Source organism: Bos indicus x Bos taurus, chromosome 4 (assembly GCF_003369695.1).
Source record: "Bos indicus x Bos taurus breed Angus x Brahman F1 hybrid chromosome 4, Bos_hybrid_MaternalHap_v2.0, whole genome shotgun sequence".
Taxonomy (NCBI): Eukaryota; Metazoa; Chordata; class Mammalia; order Artiodactyla; family Bovidae; genus Bos; species Bos indicus x Bos taurus.
Genome location: NC_040079.1, coordinates 53,388,374 through 53,409,946, shown reverse-complemented (window position 1 = coordinate 53,409,946; position 21,573 = coordinate 53,388,374). Strand labels below are relative to the sequence as shown.

At 40.6% G+C, this 21,573-nt stretch overlaps 1 protein-coding gene across 6 annotated transcripts in view; it reads right to left on the bottom strand.

The window, feature by feature from the left end:
- The window catches only part of PLEKHA8 (pleckstrin homology domain containing A8), a 108,890-nt gene extending 87,412 nt beyond the window's left edge, over nt 1-21,478 (bottom strand). For 3 of the 6 annotated variants that reach the window (XM_027539438.1, XM_027539432.1, XM_027539437.1), the window contains exon 1: nt 18,714-19,146. In XM_027539438.1, the coding sequence (XP_027395239.1) occupies nt 18,714-18,753 (40 nt within the window). In that variant the 5' untranslated portion in view covers nt 18,754-19,146. Of the gene's footprint in view, nt 1-18,713; nt 19,149-21,280 lie in introns of those variants that run through there. The other 3 variants (XM_027539435.1, XM_027539433.1, XM_027539436.1) reach the window with 2 other exon arrangements.
- Nucleotides 21,479-21,573: the final 95 nt, after the last annotated feature.

Below are 21,573 nucleotides of genomic sequence, written 5' to 3'. Positions count from 1 at the left end.
AGAGTTACCATATGATCCAGTAAAACCACTCCTGGGCATATATCTGGAAAAAACTCTAATTCAAAACAATACATGCACCCGTATGTTCACAGCAGCACTACTTACAACAGCCAAGACGTGGAAGCAACCTAAACGTCCATCGACTGATGGACGGATAAAGATGTGGTACGCGTACACAGTGTCATACTACTCAGGCATAAAAAAGGATGAAATAATGCCATTTGCAGCTACATGGTTGGACCTAGAGATTATCATTCCAAGTGAAGTAAATCAGACAGAGAAAGACAAATGCCATACGATATCACTTACATGTGAAATCTAAAATATGAAATGAATGAACTTACTTACAAAACAGAAACAGACTCACAGACATAGAAAACAAACTTTTGGTACCAAAGGGGAAAGGGGGCGGGGAAGGGATAAATTAGGAGTTTGGGATTAGCCGATACAAATTACTATATAGAAAACAGATAGACGGCAAGGTCCTACTGTGTCATATAGAGAACTGTTTGCAATGTCTTCTAACAACCTATAATGGAAAATAATGTGAAAAACTATATATATATATTATATATATATATAACTGAATCATTTTGCTATATACTAGAAACTGCTGCTGCTGCTGCTAAGTCACTTCAGTCGTGTCCAACTCTGTGCAACCCCATAGACGGCAGCCCACCAGGCTCCCCTGTCCCCGGGATTCTCCCGGCAAGAACACTGGAGTGGGTTGCCATTTCCTTCTCCAATGCATGAAACTGAAAAGTGAAAGTGAAGTCACTCAGTCGTGTCCAACCCTCAGCGACCCCATGGACTGCAGCCTACCAGGCTCCTCCGTCCATGGGATTCTCCAGGCAAGAGTACTGGAGTGGGATGCCATTGCCTTCTCCATACTAGAAACTAACACCTTGTAAATCAACTATACTTCAATTAAAAAAAAAAAAAAAAAAAAAACTTAGGGAGAACAAGATGGCAGAAGAGTAGGTGGACATAGAGTGCATCTCTCTCCACAGATACATCAGAAATACACCTTCAGACACAGACATGCATGCAGAACACCAGCTGAGAGCAGACAGGAGTACCTGACCAGTGGGAAAGAATATATAGACCCACACAAAACTCAGTGGGATGAAGGAACTAGGGAAAAACAGGAGTGTCAGTAGGACTGGACCTGCCCTCGACAGGTGGGGGAACTGAAGCAGGGGGCAATTGTCTGAGTCAGAGGAGAAACAACGCTGAGAGTGAAACAGTTGATCCGCGGCGGCCTAAATGGAATGAGAATCAGACAGTCTTGCCGCAGCCATACGTACCGCAGACAGGGAGGAGGGCCTTCTGGAAGGCACAGCGGCTGGGAGCTGGGTCTTGGGGACTGTGGAGCAATCCCAGGGTGGGACTGATGTTGACTTCGGAGAGACGGATCGAGGGGATATGAAGGAGGAGATTGTGGTGGGAAATGCCGGTGGAGGAAAGCCTGGCAGCCATAGAAGCAAGGCGATATTGCTGAGTCGCGCATAGCGGGTGGAGGCATCACCACAGCCTCTCTCTCCCCACAGGCCAACATCCGCAGCTGAACAACAGAGAGGCTGGCCTATCAAATGCCTGATGCACTGAACTACAGAGCAGAGCACCACCCAGTGTGCTCCTTTAAGTGCCTGACTCGCCAATCTACATTTACTCCTTTGTTTGCCTTTCCTATTGTTCTTTTCCTCTTGCAGTTAATCTTTAATGTATATAAATCCTCTTCGTCTACCTCTATTTAACGTCGCATATCTATTCTTTCTTTCTTTCCTTTCCTCTCAACATATTTGTTAGTTTTATTTTCATTGCTTTATTACCAACTTGGCACCTTGCTTTAGTTTTGTTTTCCAGTCTGTGCTTTAGTTAGTTTTGTTCTTAAATAGTAAATATAATTTTTTATTTACTTTGTTCGCTGGGTCAATCTACTATACTTTTTTTTTTTTAACTGTTTTCCCTTTGCTCATGGGTGTATATGTATATGTGTACATTCCATTATTTTAATTATTATTTGCCTGATTTTCTAACTGCTATTTGTCTGGGGTTCATCTTTGGTTTTTTGTTTTTGGTATTTGTTTTACTCTCCCTTAGTGCCATAACAAACCACTTATGGAATCTTCCTTCCTGACCAGAGATCAAACCCTGAGCCTTTGGAGTAGGAACGCTGACTCCAAGACCAAGACTACCAGAGAACTAACCCTAGGGAGAATCAAATAGTGAGAACTTAACACAAAGGAAACCACTTGAATACAGGACCCTGCATCACCCAACCACCAGCAGCATCCTGTGCAGAATGCCTCATCCATACAATAAACAAAACCAAAATACAAACCCAATCATCAGCAGACAGGATTACCACCTCATTCAGCCTTGCACATCACAGGAAAAACGAACAAAAACTCAGCAGAAATCTCACCCTATAAGAAGCTCACACAAACCACTGACCAACCTTAGGAGGGCAGAAACCAAAAGGAAGAAAGAATTCAACCTTGAAGCCTGGGAAAAGGAAACCTCAAACACAATTAATTAAAAAAAAATAATGAAAAGGCAGAGAAATGCTACACAAATAAAGGAACAAACTAGAAACACAGAAGTCCAAATAAATGAAGAGGAAATAGGCAAACTACCTGAAAAAGAATTCAGAATAATGATAGTAAAGATGATCAAAAACCTTGAAAACAAAATGGAGAAAATGCAAGAATCAATTAACAAAAACCTAGAAGACTTAAAGAGTAAACGTACAGAGACAAACAACACAATTACTGAAATTAAAAATATTCTAGAAGGAATCAATAGCAGAATATCTGAAGCAGAAGAACAAATCAGTGAGCTGGAAGATAAAATGGTGGAAATAACTTCTGAAGAGCAGAATAAAGTAAAAAGAATAAAAAGAACTGAGGATAGTCTCAGAGACATCTGGGACAAAATCAAACACACCAACATTAGAATTATAGGGGTCCCAGAAGAAGGAGAGAAAAAGAAAGGGTATGAGAAAATTTTTGAAGAAATAATCATTGAAAATTTCCCCAACATGGAAAAGGAAATAGTCAATCAAGTCCAAGAGGCACAGAGAGTCCCATACAGGGTAAACCCAAGGAGAAACACACCAAGACACATATTAATCAAACTAACAAAGACTAAACACAAAGAAAGAATATTAAAAGCAGCAAGGAGAAGCAACAAATAACATACAAGGGAAAACCCATATGCTTAACAGCTGATCTTTCAGGAGAAACTCTGCAGGCCAGAAGGGAATGGCAGGATATAAAGTATCAAAAAGGAAAAATCTACAACCAAGATTAGGGTACCCAGTGAGGATCTCATTCAAAATTGATGGAGAAATAAAGTTTTTTAGACAAGCAAAAGTTAACAGCATCATGTACCACTAAATCAGTTTTACAACAAATGTTAAAGGGACTTATATAGCCAAGAAATACAAGAGAAAAAAAAAGATCTACAAAATCAACCCCAAACAATTAAGAAAATGGCAATAGAAACATATATATCAATAATTACTTTAAATATAAATGGATTAAATCTTCCAACCAAAAGATAAAGACTGGCTGAATGGATAAAAAATAAGACCCATATACATGCTGTCTATAAGAAACCCACTTCAGACCTCAAGACACATATAGACTGAAAGTGAGAGGATGGAAAAGTATATTCCATGCAAATGGGAGGCACAAGAAAGCTGGAATAGCAATCCTCATATCAGACAAAATAGACCTTAAAATAAAGAAGATTACAAGAGATAAGGAAGGACACTACATAATGATCAAGGGATCAACCAAGAGAAGACATAACAATTGTAAATATCTATGCACTCAATATAGGAGCACCTCAATACATAAGACAAACACTAACAGACATAAAAGGAGAAATTGACAGTAACACAATAATAGTAGGCGACTTTAACACCCCACTCACACCAACGGACAGATCATCAAAACAGAAAATTAATCAGGAAACACAAGTCTTAAATGATACATTAGATGAGATGGATCTCATTGATATCTTCAGGACATTCCATCCAAGTGCAAAAGAATACACCTTCTTCTCAAGTGCACATGAAACATTCTCCAGGATAGACCACATTTTGGGTCATAAATCAAACCTCAGTAAATTTAGGAAAATTGAAATTGTATCAAGCATCTTCTCTGACCACAATGCTATGAGACTAGATATCAATTACAAGAAAAAAAACTGTAAGAAACACAAACACATGGAGATTTAACAACACGTTTCTAAATAACCAACAGGATACTGAAGAAATCAAAAGGGAAATCAAAAAATTTCTAGAAACAAATGACAATGAAAACACGACAACTCAAAACCTATGATGCAGCAAAAGCAGTTCTAAGAGGGAAGTTTATAGCAATACAATCCTACCTCAAGAAACAAGAAAAACATTGAATAGACAACCTAACTTTACACCTAAAACAACTGGAAAAAGAAGAACAAAAAACCTCCAAAATTAGTAGAAGGAAATAAGTCACAAAGATCTGAGCAGAAATAAATGAAAAAGAAATGAAAGAAACAATAGTAAAGATTAAAAAAACTAAAAGCTGGTTCTTTGAGAAGATAAAACTGACAAGCCTTTAGCCAGACTCATCAAGATAAAAAGAGAGAAGACTCAAATCAACAAAATTAGAAATAAAAAAGGAGAGGTTACAACAGACAATGCAGAAATTCAAATAATTATAAGAGACTATTAAGAACAACTATATGGCAATAAAAATGGATAACCTGGAAGAAATGGACAGACTCTTAGAAAGTTCAATCTTCCAAAACTGAACCAGGAAGAAATAAAAATCATGAACAACTCAATTACAAGCACTGAAATTGAAGCTATGATCAAACATCTCCTCAAAAACAAAAGCTCAGGACCAGATGGCTTCACAGAATTCTATCACACATTCAGAGAAGAGCTAATGCCTATCCTTCTAAAACTCTTTCAAAAAATTGCAGAGTAAGGAACATTTCCAAACTCATTCTATGAGACCACCATCACCCTGATATCAAAACCAGACAAAGACAACACAAAAAATGAAAACTACAGGCCAATATCACTGATGAATATAGACGCAAAAATCCTCAACAAAATTTTAGCAATAGAATTCAGCAACACATAAAAAACTCATATATCATGATCAAGATGGGTGTATTCCAGGAATGCAAGGATTCTTCAATATATGCAAAATCAATGTAATATACCATATTAACAAATTGAAAGATAAAAACCATATGATAATCTCAATAGATGCAGAAAAAGCCTTTTACAAAATTCAGCACCCATTTATGATTAAAAGTCTTTAAAAAATGGGCACAGAAGGAACCTACCTTCACATAGTAAAGGCCATATATGATAAGGCTACAGCAAACATTATTCTCAATGGTGAAAAACTGAAAGCATTCCCCCAGGAACAAAAAATCAGGACCAAAACAAGGGTGCCCACTTTCACCACTGTTATTCAACATAGTTCTGAAGTCCTAGCTACAGCAATCAGAGAAGAAAAATAAATAAAGGAATCCAAATTGGAAAAGAAGAAGTAAAGCTTTCACTGTTTGCAGATGACATGATACTGTACATAGAAAACTCTTAAGATAGTATCAGAAAATTACTAGAGCTAATCAGTGAATTTAGCAAAGTTGCAGGATACAAAATCAGTACACAGAAATCACTTCTATTCCAACATACCAACAATGAAAAATCATAAACAGAAATTAAGGAATCAATCCCATTCACCACTGCAACAAAAAGAATTAAATAGGAATAAACTTACTTAAGGAGACCAAAGAACTGTACACAGAAAATTATAAGACACTAATGAAAGAAATCAAAGATGACATAAACAGATGGAGAGATATCCCATGTTCCTGGGTAGGAAGAATCAATATTGTGAAAATAACTATACAACCAAATGCAATCTACAGATTCAATGCAATCCCTATCAAATTACCAATGATATTTTTCACAGAACTAGAACAAAAAATTTCACAATTCATATGGAAACACAAAAGACCCCGAATAGCCAAAGCAGTCCTGAGAAAGAAGAATGGAGCTGGAGGAATCAACCTTCCTGACTTCGGATTATACTACAAAGCTACAGTCATCAAGACAGTATGGTACTGGCACAAAAACAGAAATATAGACCAATGGAACAAGAGAGAAAGCCCAAAAATAAACCCATGCACCTGTGGGTGCCTTATCTTTGACAAAGGAGGCAAGAATATACAATGGGGCAAAGACAGCCTCTTCAATAAATCATGCTGGGAAAACTGGACAGCTACATGTAAAAGAATGAAATTAGAACACTTCCTAACACCACACACAAAGATAAACTCAAAAGGGATTAAAGACCTAAATGTAAGACCAGAAACTATAAACTCTTAGAGGAAAACATAGGCAGAACACTCACTGACATAAATCAAAATGATATCCTCTATGACCCACCTCCTAGAGTAACAGAAACAAAAACAAAAGTAAACAAGTGGGACCTGATTAAACTTAAAAAGCTTTTTCACAGAAAAGGAAACTATAGGTAAGGTGAAAAGACAACCCTCAGAATGGGAGAAAACAATAGCAAATGAAACAACTGACAAAGGATTAATTTCCAAAATACAGAAGCAGCTCACACAACTACTGAGAGAAAAACAAACAACCCAATCAAAAAGTGGGAAAAAGACTTAAACAGACATTTCTCCAGAGAGGACACATGAAGCATCTTACACATGAAAAGATGCTCAACATCGCTCATTATTAGAGAAATGCAAATCTAAACTACAATGAGATATCACCTCACACCGGTCAGAATGGCCATAATCAAAAAGTCTACAAACAATAAATGCTGGCGAGGGTGTGGAGAAAAGGGAATGCTCTTGCACTGTTGGTTGGAATGTAAATTAATACAGCCACTATGGAAGGTGGTATGGAGATTCATTAAAAACCAGGAATAAAACCACCATATGACCCAGCAATCCCACTCCTAAGCATATACCCTGAGGAAACCAAAATTGAAAGACACATGTATCCTATTGTTCACTGCAGGACTATTTACAATTGCTAGAACATGGAAGCAACCTAGATGTCCATCGACAGATGAATGGATAAAGAAGTTGTATTACATATACACAATGGAATATTACTCAGCCATAAAAAGGAATGCATTTGGGTCAATTCTGATGAGGTGGATGAACCTAGAACCTACTGTATAGAGTGAAGTGAGTCGAAAAGAGAAAGCTAAATATCGTATTCTAATTCATATATACAGAATCTAGAAAAATGGTACGGAAGAATTTATTTACAGGGCAGCAATGGAGAAACAGACATAGAGAACAGGCTTATGGACCTGGGGAGAGGGAGGGAGAGGGTGAGATGTACAGAAATAGTAACACAAAACTTACATTACCATGTGTAAAATAGATAGCGAGTGGGAATTTGCTATATGGCTCAGGAAACTCAAACAGGGGTTCTGTATCAATTTAGAGGGGTGGGTTGGGGTGGGAGATGGGAAGAAGGTTCAAAAGAGAGGGGATATATGTATACCTATGGCTGATTCATGTTGAGGTTTGACAGAAAACAACAAAATTCTGTAAAGCAATTATCCTTCAATAAAAAAAAAAAACTTAAAAAATTACCTGCCCATTAAGCAATGACATGATCTCATTCCCAGATGCTTCCTGGCTTCAGAGCTGTTGGAATGTGAAAAATGTCTAAAAATTGAAAAAATGTGGTATAGACTAGGTTTATCTTACAGGAATTTGAAAACTGTTAAATAGCCCAAATACACACACACACACACACACAGCACAGCTACAATATATTTTAAAAGTAGCTTGTAAATGATAACAGTAACTGTAACAATACCTTCTCTGTAACAGGTTCCCTATTTATCTAGGAAAAGTTACAACAACAATTGAAGGGATTCAATTATTTTATTCTGTAGTTTGTAACTAGAAAAACTATGACCAAGAAAAACTTTTCTTTAAAGCATAAAGTTTCTAGAATTTCAGAAGGCATGTTAGGAGACCACAGAAGTCTCATTCCCATTATCTAAGACTTAATGGCAGAGCAATGAAGAAACCGTGCTTCCCTGGGTGGCTCAGTAGTAAAGAATCTGCCTGCCAATGCACAGACTTGGGTTCAATCCCTGGGTCAGGAAGATCCGCTGGAGAAGGAAATGGCAATCCACTCTAGTATTCTTGCCTGGGAAATTCTACGGACAGAGAAGCCTGGAAGGTGACAGTCCATGGGGGCTGCAAGAGTCAGATATGACTCTGGAACTAAATAACAAATAGAGAGCCCAGAGTAGTGTAGAGAACACACTCTTTCAAGATGTCCTGTCTTGGGAAGCCCGTATATACCTTAGGAATGATGGATGAACTGCATGAGAAAAGAGGCATGGATGATGAAGAGGCCATTAATCCACTTCCTGCTTTAAATTAATCTGCTGTTACCTTGGTTTACAGTGATAATTAATTTTATATATCAGCTTGACTGGCCTACCGATGTCCAGATTGCTGGTAAAACGTTATTTGTGGTTGTGTCTGTGAAGAGGTCTCTGGGAGATAGTAGCATTTGGATCAGTAGACTGAAGCGACTTAGCAGCAGCAGCAGCAGCAGCAGACTGAGTAAAGATTGCCCTCACCAGTGCAGGTGGACAGCATCCAATCTAATGAGGGCTTGAACAGTACCGAAAGGCAAGGGAAGGGTGAACCTTCTCTCTACCTGAGATGTGACCACCACCCTCGATTCTCAGGCCTGTGAACTCTGACTGAATTGAGTTACCAGCCTTCCTAGTTCTCCAGCTTGCAGAGAGCAGACTTAAAACTTTACAGTCGCCATAACTGCATAAGCCAATTTCTATCATAAAACTCCTCATATGGAAATACATGGTTCTGTTTCTCTGGAAAACCCTGATTAATATACTTGAAAATAATAAAATATTCAAGGTAACAAAAGAATGCTTAAAAACTATGGGTCTGGACCAGCCCCTGATTCATTCAATTACCATTAGACTATCTTCCCGTGGATCCGCACTCCCTTTTTTTGCCATCCCCTACTGGAGATGGAATGCTGTGTCAGCCAAACTCCCTGCTAGGAAGATTAGCTGAGAAACTTCAATGAGTAGGAAAAGTTTTAGAACCTACAACCTACTGCTGCCAGGGATGGGGTATTTAAATGCCAATTTCACACATTTTGTATTATCTTGGATTATTTCACTGTAGAAGGTAAAGTGGACATTTATTTTTGGCAACCAGGCATCCACCTCCTACATTTCTGTTACTGAAAACCCCCTTCTCCACACTCTATCCATGTAGTTTTGATGGGGCTGACAAGCCCCAAGGTGGGCATGTGATTTAGGCTCAACTAGAGCTTCACATCCTCTTTCTTCAGAGCTATGTTCCAAGACAGGCAAGTGGCCCAACCAGAAATAATTCTGGGGCTTTTGCTGGGACTGGGGAAAGGAGGAAAGAAATGGAGACTATCTCTCTTTTCTCTTTGGTCTCTAAGGTGTTTGCCTGGGGCCACCACTGGCAGGCACTGTGCCATCACATGGACCTAAACACGGTTTACAGGTACAAGGAAAGGGGGTGAAGGGACAGGAGGCAGTCAGGAAAAGGAAGCAAATCTAGATGACAGTTTTTGAACACCTCAGTCAGACTGTGTCATACCTACAGACAAGATACCTTCTGGACTTTCCAGTTACATGGAATTATAGAAGTCTACTTCTTACTTCAAACTTGAGCTGGATTTTTTGGTAAATAAAATTTTTCTAAAAAGGTATCACATGATTATCTCACTAAATGTAGGAAACATACTTGATAGAATTAAACATTCTTTCATAAAAGTTCTTTAAAAAAAACTAGGTATAATGGGAACTTCTTCAACCTGATAAAGACATCTACAAAGACCCAAGGCTAACATTATGTTAGTTTCTCAATCTTGTCCGACTCTGTGATCACATGGACTGTAGCCCACCAGGCTCCTCTGTTCATGGGATTCTTCAGGCAAGAATACTGGAGTAGGTTGCCATTCCCTACTCCAGGGGATCTTCCCGACCAAGGGATTGAACCCAGTCTTCCACATTGCAGGCAGATTCTTTACCATCTGAGCCACCAAAGACCAGATGCTTTTCCCATGAAATCAGGAATAAGACAAAGATACTCGCCACTTCTAAGCAACACTGTATTGGAGGTTCTAGCCAGGGCAATTAGAGTACAGAATTACATAAAAAGCATTCAGACTGGAAAGGAAAAAATAAATCTACCTCTGTTCTCAGACCTGCTAATGTGTATATATATATATATATTTTTGGAAAAGGAATCACTTTAAAAACTATTACAATGAGTTTGGCAAAGTTGCAAGATTTAAGACCAATATACATATATCAAGTGTATTTCTATACAATTACAATGAACAATCTGAAAATAAAATTAGGAAAATAATTTCATTTACAATAGTATCAAAAAGAACAAAACAAGAATAAACTTGACAAAAGAAGTGTAAAACTAATACTCTGAAAACTACAAAACATTATTTAAAGAAACTAAAAATTTGAAGATCATTATTGCAAAACTGTTATCAGCTTGGTTTTTTTCTCACAGAGTGCCAATGTCTTTTTATGTTTAATCGACAGTAATTATTTGCACAATTCATTTTTCAGTTCAAATAACAATGAATGGTATATATATTTTTTCAATGAGAACAATTTTTCTTTAAAAACATGCACTTATATTTGGATATAAAAGGGCATAGCTCAAGTTAAATCTGTACTATAACTATTTCATAACAGCCATCATTTTTAAATCAAAATTTTTAGAGATCTCCTTATTTCTTTAAAATCCAAATCAAACAAATGATTACTTGTGAGTCAAACATACATCTGACTAAAACACACTGTAGTTTCCCTTACTTTTTACTCAGCAGTCTTGTGATGAATAGTTCATCCAAACATATCACTCAAAAAAATTTAAAAAAATTAAAAAACTGCACTCCATTAAAGACTTAAATTTTTTAATATTTTAAAATTTATGCATAGTGAAATTTCTTCTTTGGTTAACAGTTCTGTGTTTCGATAAACACATAGTCCTCTAACAACTCAAGATACAGAAAAATTCCATTATCCTCCTCTTAAAATTTTTTTGTGCTACTCATTTTTAGCCAAGCCTTTCCCCCAATCCTTTACCCCTGGCCAACCAGTGTTATGTTTTCAATTTAAATTGAAAATATCCTCTAATTTTCTTGGAGACTTCTTTGACCCATAGGTTACTTTGATGTATTACTGTTTAATTTCCTAATGTTTGGGGAGTTCCTACATCTTTCTGTTATTAATTTCTTGTTTACTTTCAGTAAAGACACATAATGTTATTTTAAATTGGCAAGGTTTCTACTATACCCTAGAGACCCCCTACAACACCAATTTGAAACTCTCAGGCTTGGTTTGGTTTAATAATCTAATCTAATACTAACAACACCCCAGTATATCCTCCTGCTCCCAGAAAAGAACCCTCCTTTTTAGTCCTGCTGGTTTCTTCACTGAGGATCTCTTCTGTTCTCTCACAAGTCCTCCTGTCTAAGCCGATCCCACCAACCCTTTGGTCCCTCCTTTTCTGTGAAGCTTTCCCTGAGGGTGATTGGTAGCATCCAACTACACCAAGGGACCAGTTATATGCAATGTGGTCCCTCTAAGCCTTGTTAAGCCACAGACTCAGAATAACCACAGGTCAAAATCACAAAACCACAAAACCACAGGTCAAAATCACAAATTTAGCTGAAAGGGCATTTTCACCACCCTTCGGTCCCTTCTCTTCTGTGAAATTTTCCCTGAAAGTGATCAGTAACGTATAACTATTCCAAGGGACCCACTACATGCAATGTGGTCCCTCCCTCTAAGGCCTGTCAAGCCATAGCCTCGGAATAACCATATAAAAGCTTAAAGGGCAAAATCACAAATTTAGCTGGAAGGGCACTTTCACAGTTGAGAAAGATTTCCACTAGACCATGATCTTCTTGGGGCTGCCCTGGTGGTTCAGATGGTAAAGAATCCACCTACAATGTGTAATGCCTGGGTTCGATTTCTGGGTTGGGAAGATCCCCTGGAGGAGGCAAAACATATATGAACAAGTGTCACCGTTTACCTGGGGGGATAAGCAAAATTGAGCTTTTTTTGCTCAATTCTAAATAAGACGAAAGGGTAACAGGAAGTGGTAAGGATTAAACACTGAGAGTACAGTCTGAGAACAATAGCCCCCAGGCTTCTTCCATCTATAAACCACTTCAATCACATAATACTCCATGGGTCACTCTTAGTATATCCAATCACATCACACGTCCAAATCAAGGGGAAGACAGATATTGCTTCTGGTAGAGTGCTAATGAGGCAACAGTTTCACATCTCTTATGTTCCTTAACAAATTATTGATTAATTTTCGCTGGGAGCTAAAGTACAGAGACAAGTGGTACACAGAATTGCATGATCTGCAATAATCATTCATCCGCAAGGATGACTGTCATAGGACTGCAGAGTCAATTCCAAAATTCCGACAGTTTATTTGAATCTTTTCCTTTATAATTTATACCCCTCCAACTTCCAAAAGAACAATTTAAGGAATTCAGGATACAAATGGCAACCCACTCCAGTACTCTTGCCTGGAAAATCCCATGGATGGAGGAGCCTGGTAGGCTGCAGTCCATGGGGTCTCTACGAGTCAGACACGACTTCACTTTCACTTTTCACTTGCATGCATTGGAGAAGGAAATGGCAACCCACTCCAGTGTTCTTGCCTGGAGAATCCCAGGGACAGGGGAGCCTGGTAGGCTGCCGTCTATGGGGTCGCACAGAGTCGGACACGACTGAAGCGACTTAGCAGCAGCAGCATACTCTCAGAAACCATGAGAAACCACAATTTTCACACAGGCAATACAAACTGATTTTTTTCCTGGCATCAATAATCAAAACTACTATCCAATTAACCTATCCTTAAGTGAACTATGTACCAGGCGGGTTCGTATATGCTATCCATTTCATCCTTATAACAGACCAAGTATGGCTATTATTCTTGCTGTCACGAAGCTGAAGCTCATGGAGATTAAGAAGAGCTAAAACTATTAAAAAAAAAAAAAAAACTTCTAGAAAAAAAATAGGACCTAGGGTTAGGCAAAGTGTTAAGATTTGACACTAAAAGCACAGGCAATAAACAAAAAATTTGATATCAAAATTTAAAAATGTGCTGCAAATGATACCATAAGGAAGTAAAAGACAATCTACAGAACAGGAAAATATATTTGCAAATAATATATGTGATAAGGAAATTGTATCTAGAATAAAGAACCCTAACAATTCCATAATGAAAAAATAAATAATCCAATTAAGAAATGGGCAAAGGATATGAATAGACATTTCTCCAAAGAAGATATACACAAATGGCTAAATAAGCACATGAAATGATGAGTAACATCATTAGTCACTGGGGAAATATAAATCAAACCACACTGATTTATCACTTCACACTCACTAGGATGGATATAATGAGACAGACAATTACAAGTATTGGTGAGGATGTGAAGAAATAAGAACCTTCTTTCATTACTAACAAGAGTATAAAATAGAGAAGCCACTTTGGAAAAGTTCAGCAGTTCCCCAAACCGTTAAAGTGTTACCACATGATCCAACAATTCTACTTCTCTGATTAATGTTCAAGAGAAATGAAAACACATCCACACAAAAATCTGACACAAATGTTCACAGCACCATTACTCATATTAACCAAAAAAAATGAGCAATCCAAATGTTCATCAATGGATGAGTAGATAATCAAAATGATATTTCCATATAGTAGAATATTATTTCTTAACAAAAGGGAATAAAGTACTGACGCATGCCACAACAATGATGAACCTAGCAAAAAAACATTATGCGAGGTAAAGAAAGACCATATCATGTATGATTCCATTTATTGCATTTATATAAAATGTCTGGAATTGACAAAAATTTATATAGACAGGCAAATGTATATAACCTTGGTGGTTGCCAAGGGCAAGAGGGGGTGGGGTGGGAACGATCGCTAGTGGGTATTTCTCTTCAGGATAAGGCAAATGTTTTAAAATTGATTGTGGTGATGGTTGTACTCTGTGAATATATTAAAAAACACTGATGAGTATACTTTAAATGGGTGAAATTCACGATAGATTAATTAATTACTATCTTGGTAAAGATATTTAAAAATAATTACAACAAAAAAGGTTGACTAGTGGTTGTGAGCCCATGCTCTGGATCACTCACACTCCAGATGACTCCTTAGTACTGTCTACCCAGCACAAACATACGTGGACAAGCATCACCTCCTACCTGGGGGGATAAGCAAGACTATAGCACCTTCGCAGACCATCATCTGGCGAGCGTGATGCAAGCTTCTGTTATTTTTGGAATGCAGGACTGCAATGTGCTTGTGCCCTAACGCACTGGAGGGGCCCAAGAAGCCTGCAGCTGGCTAGAGCTCATGACGGCAGCCCTCCTGTGCGCTGAGTGGGCAGGAAAGCGAACTAAAACTGAAAGCAGAAAGCTCAGAGCAGTTCTGAAAATTTCTGAGTGACAAAACACATGCACAACACTGGGCACAGTCCTCCTTGCTCCCAGACTCCTCCCCACCTCCCATTCCCAAATAGAGTCTGCTATTCCAGGCCAACATACTTTAAATATAGGTACATTATGAATCAGCTAGAATTATATAATGACCAAGCAGGAAGGACCTTTGCAAGTATTATGTAATGAATGGAGCACTGATGCTGGAGGCACTTACTAACTCTGTAACCTTGGGCCAGTCCCTTCCCCCATCTTTCTGTGCCTCAATGTCTTCATCTGGAAATAATAAAGTCAACTGCTTCCTACAATTGCTGCAAAGATTAAGTAACTTAATCTGTGCAAAATGTTTAGAATAGTGTCTGGAACATCAGAAGTGTTTAAGTCTTTTTACTCTTGTTACAATTATTAATGGGTAAATCTCATCACTCTTATGGAGGAAGATATTAAAGCTCAGAGTGATAAAGTGACTTTGCCCCTGGCAGTGACAGAGCTGGCACCAGACCTCAGGTTTCTCTGACTCCTCAACTAGCGTTCTACTATGGAGCATTAACGAATAACCAAGCAGGTATAATGCCCCTCGACTAACGTTTAGGGCTTGAAAGATACAAATAACAAACTCACAGTGGCCTAGCATTATGTCTCATACAACAGAGATGTTTGTGAAATGTTTAATCTATTCCCTTTCCATTTCCAGTTTAATCCTCCAATATGTGAAGATAGGGCTGGACACTAAATACCCAATGTTCTGCTGCTTAAAACTGGGTAGCTCAAGAATGTTAGAGAAAATACACAGACACTCCTTTTCTTTTCCTTTTCTCCTTTTCTCTGATGGAGCACAGGGTACTTGAGTGTGCCTACTATATTAGGTAAAAGAGACTTTTCTTTTCTCTTTCTGTATTTTAGCAGTACATTCATGCAAGCAATTAAGATACAGCTATTCTCAGGTCTTGATGGATGTTTACAACTTTCAGTAATTGAAACCTAAACAGTTTCAAGAGGCAAGAGAAGCTCACAAAATAACTATAGTATTTGGCAAAATACAACAAATGTAGCCAAAGTAAGCTTTTAAACAATTTCATCATTTCTTTCTTACTTACACATGCACACTCGCACACGTGCGTGAGCACACACACACACACACATGTGCATGAATAATCACTCTGCAGTGCTTAAACCAGCCTATGAGGCTGTGCAATTTCAGGCCTGCCCCCCATCTCTGCAGTCTTGTTGGAGCCTCTTCTCAACTCTCCAGACTTTTGGGTCTTCTTTCCTTTAACTCACCAGTCTTTATCCAGCTTTACGGCCTTCACGCTGATATTCCCCGTGCCTAAAAAGTTTCTCCTTACAGCCTCCAACTGCACCTCTGCCTTGGCCTCACCACCTACCCAGCTTTTATTTAACCTTTAGGCTCTGCTTAGATAGTTTCCTAAAAGAAGCCTTCCCCAATGACCCAGACTTGCCTCTCCCTTCCTCCCCTCTCAAATCACACACACTTGAGCACCTGCTTCTAACCACTTATCCAATGAATGCCTGTCTCCCCCACCAGACTGTAAGTTTAAGAAAGGCAGGAACAGTGTCTGTCTTAACACTGCTTGCCCCTTGCCCAGAACAGGGCCCAGCACACAGCAGCTGGTGAATGAAATTAACAACATCCTCCAAGGATTCCAAGGATTGGCTGATAAACTGATTTTGCTAATTCTCCACTCAGATTTGGACATAATGTATCCCATATCAAGCTGTGGACATGACAGAAATACACAAATGGGTTAAGTAATCTCTTTGGAGAAAAACTCAAAATGAACAAAAACTTAGACAGATATTACATGTATTTTTAAATTACTATGTGCAAAACCATAAGAAAAAAAAATGTTACTTTAAAAAAAAAGCTTCAGGAGAAGAAAATGGTGTCTTCATTAGCGCTTGTCATTAACACTCACAGGATGCTCTTTTGGGGAGACTAACTTGCACAGGCGAGGAAAAGAAACTAGGATGCATTTGCTTCGCCTAGGTTGTTACCATTCCTTTCCAGAGTAAATGTATCTCCTAAGGAAACAGAATGCACTGGACGGTAATTTTAAATATACCTAGGGAAGGCTTCCCAGGTAGTACAGTGGTAAAGAATTCGCCTGTTAATTCAGAGGACGTGAGTGAGATATGCGGTTTTGATCCTGGGACCAGGAAGATCCTCTGGAATAGGAAATGGCAACCCACTCCAGTATTCTTCCCTGAAAAATTCCATGGAGAGAGGAGCCTGGGAGGCTACAGTCTATGGGTTTGCAAAGACACAACTGAGCGCGCGCGCACGCACGCACGCACGCACGCACATACACATCCAGGAAAAGTCCCCCGTGGTGTGATGGGCTTTTATGCACAGTGTGTCCACAATGAGGTGGCTTGAGGGACAGGGGAACAAGCAGCAAAATGTAAAGCCAGCCACTGGCAATGGCTCCAGTTTCTTTAGGGCTTTCACCATGATGGTATCACTCACAAAATTAACTTCTCTCACTTAGGGCAGAAAAAAGTAGACTTTTTCCAAGAGAACAGATGGTACGGGCACCACATGATAAAGATTCCAAAGATCCTTCCAGAGAAATTTAGCTTTTTTGAAGGATACATAAAGACAGTCAGGGGGAAAAGGCCATTTCATGAGCAAGAAGTAGGTATAGTAACAACAGACTTAACTTGGTAAAAGAGGTAAACTTGGAGGAGAAGAGCAAGAAAGGAGAGGGGAAAAAAAGAGGGCAAAGGGAGATGGAAAAAAAAGAGCACTGAGGATCAAAGAAATAAGTTAAAAGGCACGTGTGATGGAAAGGGGTGAAAGAACCAAGACCCGTGACTAAATTTCACTCAGGGGCATAAGATCCTACATCTCAGAGCTTAGAGATACCTCTGAGGCAAATCACTTGATCAAACATCCTCCCTAACATTCAGCCAAACCCAGTCATGAGGTATCTACATCTAATACATCAAATGAAGGTCCCTGAAGCAAACAGCAGGTCTTCTAAAACACTTCTCCTCACTCAGTTTCTACTAACGATCACAAGAAAAATAAACAGAATTCACTTGTAATCACACTATGCATAGGGAAGAGATTCTGGGTGCCATCAACAGGCACACTTTCAGCTGTGCTTTATAACCTCATCAAAGTCACTACTGCCAACTGATCCTCCCAGACACAAACGTCCTTAAAACACCCCTGAGGATCATACTACAACCCTAAAAAAAAAAAATCCTAGGCTCCACAGGATGGGAAAATACACCTCCACCACTTAAGAATCACTGAGAATATTTCTCTTTTCAAATTGCTGTTAAAACTGTAAGAGCCTGCCTAGCTCATTTTCCATAATAAAAAGTTTAATTTCAAAAAAGGGCCTAGCACAGTTTCCAGCGCACAGAAGGCTTTTATTTATATACTCATTTATGAAAATGCTCCTTCTGAATCATATTCACAGCTGAAAAATAGTTATGACCTTCTCAAGATATGAAGTACTTCCACAAATTGGAAAAAGGGGGTGGGGTACTATTTTTAAGCCGTTCTGTTCAGCAGGGCAAGAAAAGAGTTGCTAATATTTGCATCCTATTTTACGGTCATTTCCGAGTAAAACAAAAAGAAATGTTCGGTGAGAAAACCAAAAACGTGCATACTTTGGGGCTGAGACTCAGATACTCTGGTCTGCACTCAGGTAACTCTGCAAGTGACAAAAGGAAAGTGCTTGTAATGGGGACTTTGAAAAAGAACCTTTGACCTCTGCTCGCATTCACGCGAAACCTTCCCGAGACCAGCTCCTTCGCCAGAATTCGAGGCTCCCAGAGGACCCCACAGTCGGAATTAGCATTTCCCTCCCGCTGACACCGAGGGCATCGTGCCTTTCAAGTCACCCCAAATCTCAGGATTCGGAAGTGAGGAGAGCTGCCGCTCCCACCCAGCCCCCACAGGGGGCTGTGTCTGTACCGCACGGAGCCAGAGAACTGCTGTGGGAAAACATTCCCAGTCCACGCAGGCCTCTCAGATCTCAGAAGAGACCGTGACCCCGACGCCCAAGAGGCGAGTCCCGACGCCGCCCTCCCTCGGCTCAGACAAAGGACTGGAACCCTGGCACGCCCCCTACTCACCGCTCAGATAGTTGGTCCACTTATACAGCACCCCCTCCATGGCGCCCGCGGCCACCTCGCCCTCGCCCGCCGGCCCCGTCACTGCTCCAGGCTCCAGGAGGCGAGGAGCACCGGCAGCAGGGCCATCGCCCGGCGCTGCCGAGCCGGTGACTCCCGGCGCCCGGGCCCAGTGCGGGGACGCCCCGCCGGCCTCACATCCTGGGCCCGGGGGCGGGGTCACTGCGGCGGCCTCCGCACGTGAGAGCGCGGCCGGCCGGTGGTCCCAGGCGCCGCAGGCGGCGCGCTGTCCTTAAGGAGGCCAAGGTACTAGGTGGGTTCGAGGGGCGACTGAAGTCACCAAAGTGTCGCGAGTGAAGTAGCCGGTCGCTGGCCGCGCCACGGCGCACTACCTGAGTGCTCGACCCACCGGGCTCAGGGCCCGCTCGCGCATGCCCAGTGCACCGCCTGCGCGCCGGTTCCCAAAATCCACCCCGGAGTTTAGCTGAGATGCCGGCGTGGCTGACCTAGTGAAAAGAGGCCCGCAGGGAAAATGAGTCCGGGCGGGCAGGCTTGCGACTAGAGGGAGGGTGAGAAGGGAGTAGAGAGGCCTCTGGGACAAAGGGGAACACAGACTTGACTCTATGGTACCATAGATGGGTTCCACCTCCCGATGTTTGGGAGCCACCGTGGCCCCTTAGGGTGCCCGCTGGATTCTAGTCTTCAGAGTCTGTCATTTCAAGGCTAACTGATCCTACACACTTCAAGGATATTGAGGGGGTACCCAACCATAGGGCATAAGGAGATGATGGGAATTTCACTATAGAATACTGTGAGTGACCAGGGAGCAAAAACAGATCTTTAAACTCTAAAACCTCCGCTGCACGAAGTGTGGTCCGTGTACAGCCGCACTGAAGGCACCTGGGAGCTTGTCTGAATTGTAGGATCTTGATGCAAGGCCCCAAACTCCTGAAGGAGATCTCCAGGCGGGATTCCCATGCATATTAAAGTGTGAGAAAGTTCTGTGCTAAGGATATTTGACTAGGGAAAATGTTAACTATAGATTCTGTGGTAAAAGCAGGTTACAAAACAGTGTACAGTAGGATCCTAATTATTTTAGGCATATGTCACAAAACTATGTGCCAAAATGTTGATGACTATTTCTGCATGGTGGCGTTACAGATTTTTTTCTTTTTCTTTAGTGTAATCTAAAGAAGTAAATCTCTTATTTGCAAAATCTGTTGCCATAGTTCACAAATAAAAACAGAAAAATTAATTTGCTATTTATCTGAAATTCAATTTTAATTAGGCTCCTGTATTTTTTTAATTATTTATTTTTAATGGGAGGATAATTGCTTTATAATGCTGTTTTGGTTTCTGCCATACAGCAACATGAATAAGCCATAGGTATACACATATCCTGGAGAAAGCAATGGCACCCCACTCCAGTACTCTTGCCTGGAAAATCCCATGGACGGAGGAGCCTGGTGGGCTGCCGTCTATGGGGTCACACAGAGTCGGACACGACTGAAGCGACTTAGCAGCAGCGGCAGCAGCAGCATACACGTATCTCCTCCTTCTTGAACTTCTCTCCCACCTCCCACCCCATCCCACAGATGGGTTGTCAGAAAGCCCTATGCTGTGACTCCTGTATTTTAACTGGAAACGAGTATTTTCCAGTTTCTTCCAAGTCAGCTTTAATGAACAAGTATTGCTTTTGAAATTATGCAAAAAATGTAAAGCAAAATCTTTAAACTTAGCCTGTATAATTCATAACTGTGATTACTATTTCTGCTTTAAAACAGAGGTCTGTATATCCTTATCCTTGATAGAGGCCATTATTGACCATCTACACTTTTGTTGTTCAGTGGCCAAGTTGTGTCCGACTCTTTGGGATTCCGTGGACTGTAGCACCCCAGACTTCCCTGTCCCTCACCATTTCCCAGAGTTTGCCCAAATTCATGTCCATTGAATCAATGATGCCATCCAACCATCTCATCCTTTGTCACCCTCTTCTGCCTTCAGTCTTTCCCAGCAGCAGGGTCTTTTCTCATTATTGACCCTCTACACTAAGATCATCTAAAATTATTAGTGACCATAATATTGTATGGTGTTGTAGAATGAATCAGATGTTGGGATGATGGAGCTCAACTGCTTTTGGGGCTGAATAAACTTAAGCAGGACACTTAACCTCTCCTAGCCAAAATATTAACTTATCTTTTAGAGGGATAAAAGAACTTGCCTTACCCACAGAGTAGTGAGGTTCACGAAGAACCAGAAAGCACTTTGAAACCTAAACCACTGTTACATGCCTGCGTGCTCAGTCGCCTGCGTCTCTATGATTCCATGAACTGTAGCCCACCAGGCTCCTCTGTTCATGGAATTTTCCAGGCAAGAATACTGGAGTGGGTTGCCATTTCCTACTCCAGGGGATCTTTCCCAACCAGGAATTGGGAACCAACTAGGAACCCGAGTCTCCAGCGTCTCCACCACTGGCAGGCAGATTCTTTACCACTGCTCCACCTGGGAAGCCCCCTTACCATACTTTTTGGTGTGCGGGGTGTTGGGGGGAAGGGAGCGGGCTCTCTCACCAACCGTGAGACGAAAGGAGTCTTTCCTGAGACCTCTGCCATTTCCCCTGGACCCAGGACTTCACAACCCTGCGGATTCTTTACATCTCGGAATCTGTCTGAGGTTTCCGGTTAGCTGTGCTCCCCACCCCTCTCTCCAATTCCTAAATTGTGGAATTCTGTAATCCCCGGGCCTTCAGGACCACTCCGGGTGGTTTGCTTCTGCGCTACCTCCCCTCAGCGGAACTGCAAATTGCAATATTGTGACGCCATTGGCTTGAGAGACTCCTGAGGGACAGAATCACAAGCCAATG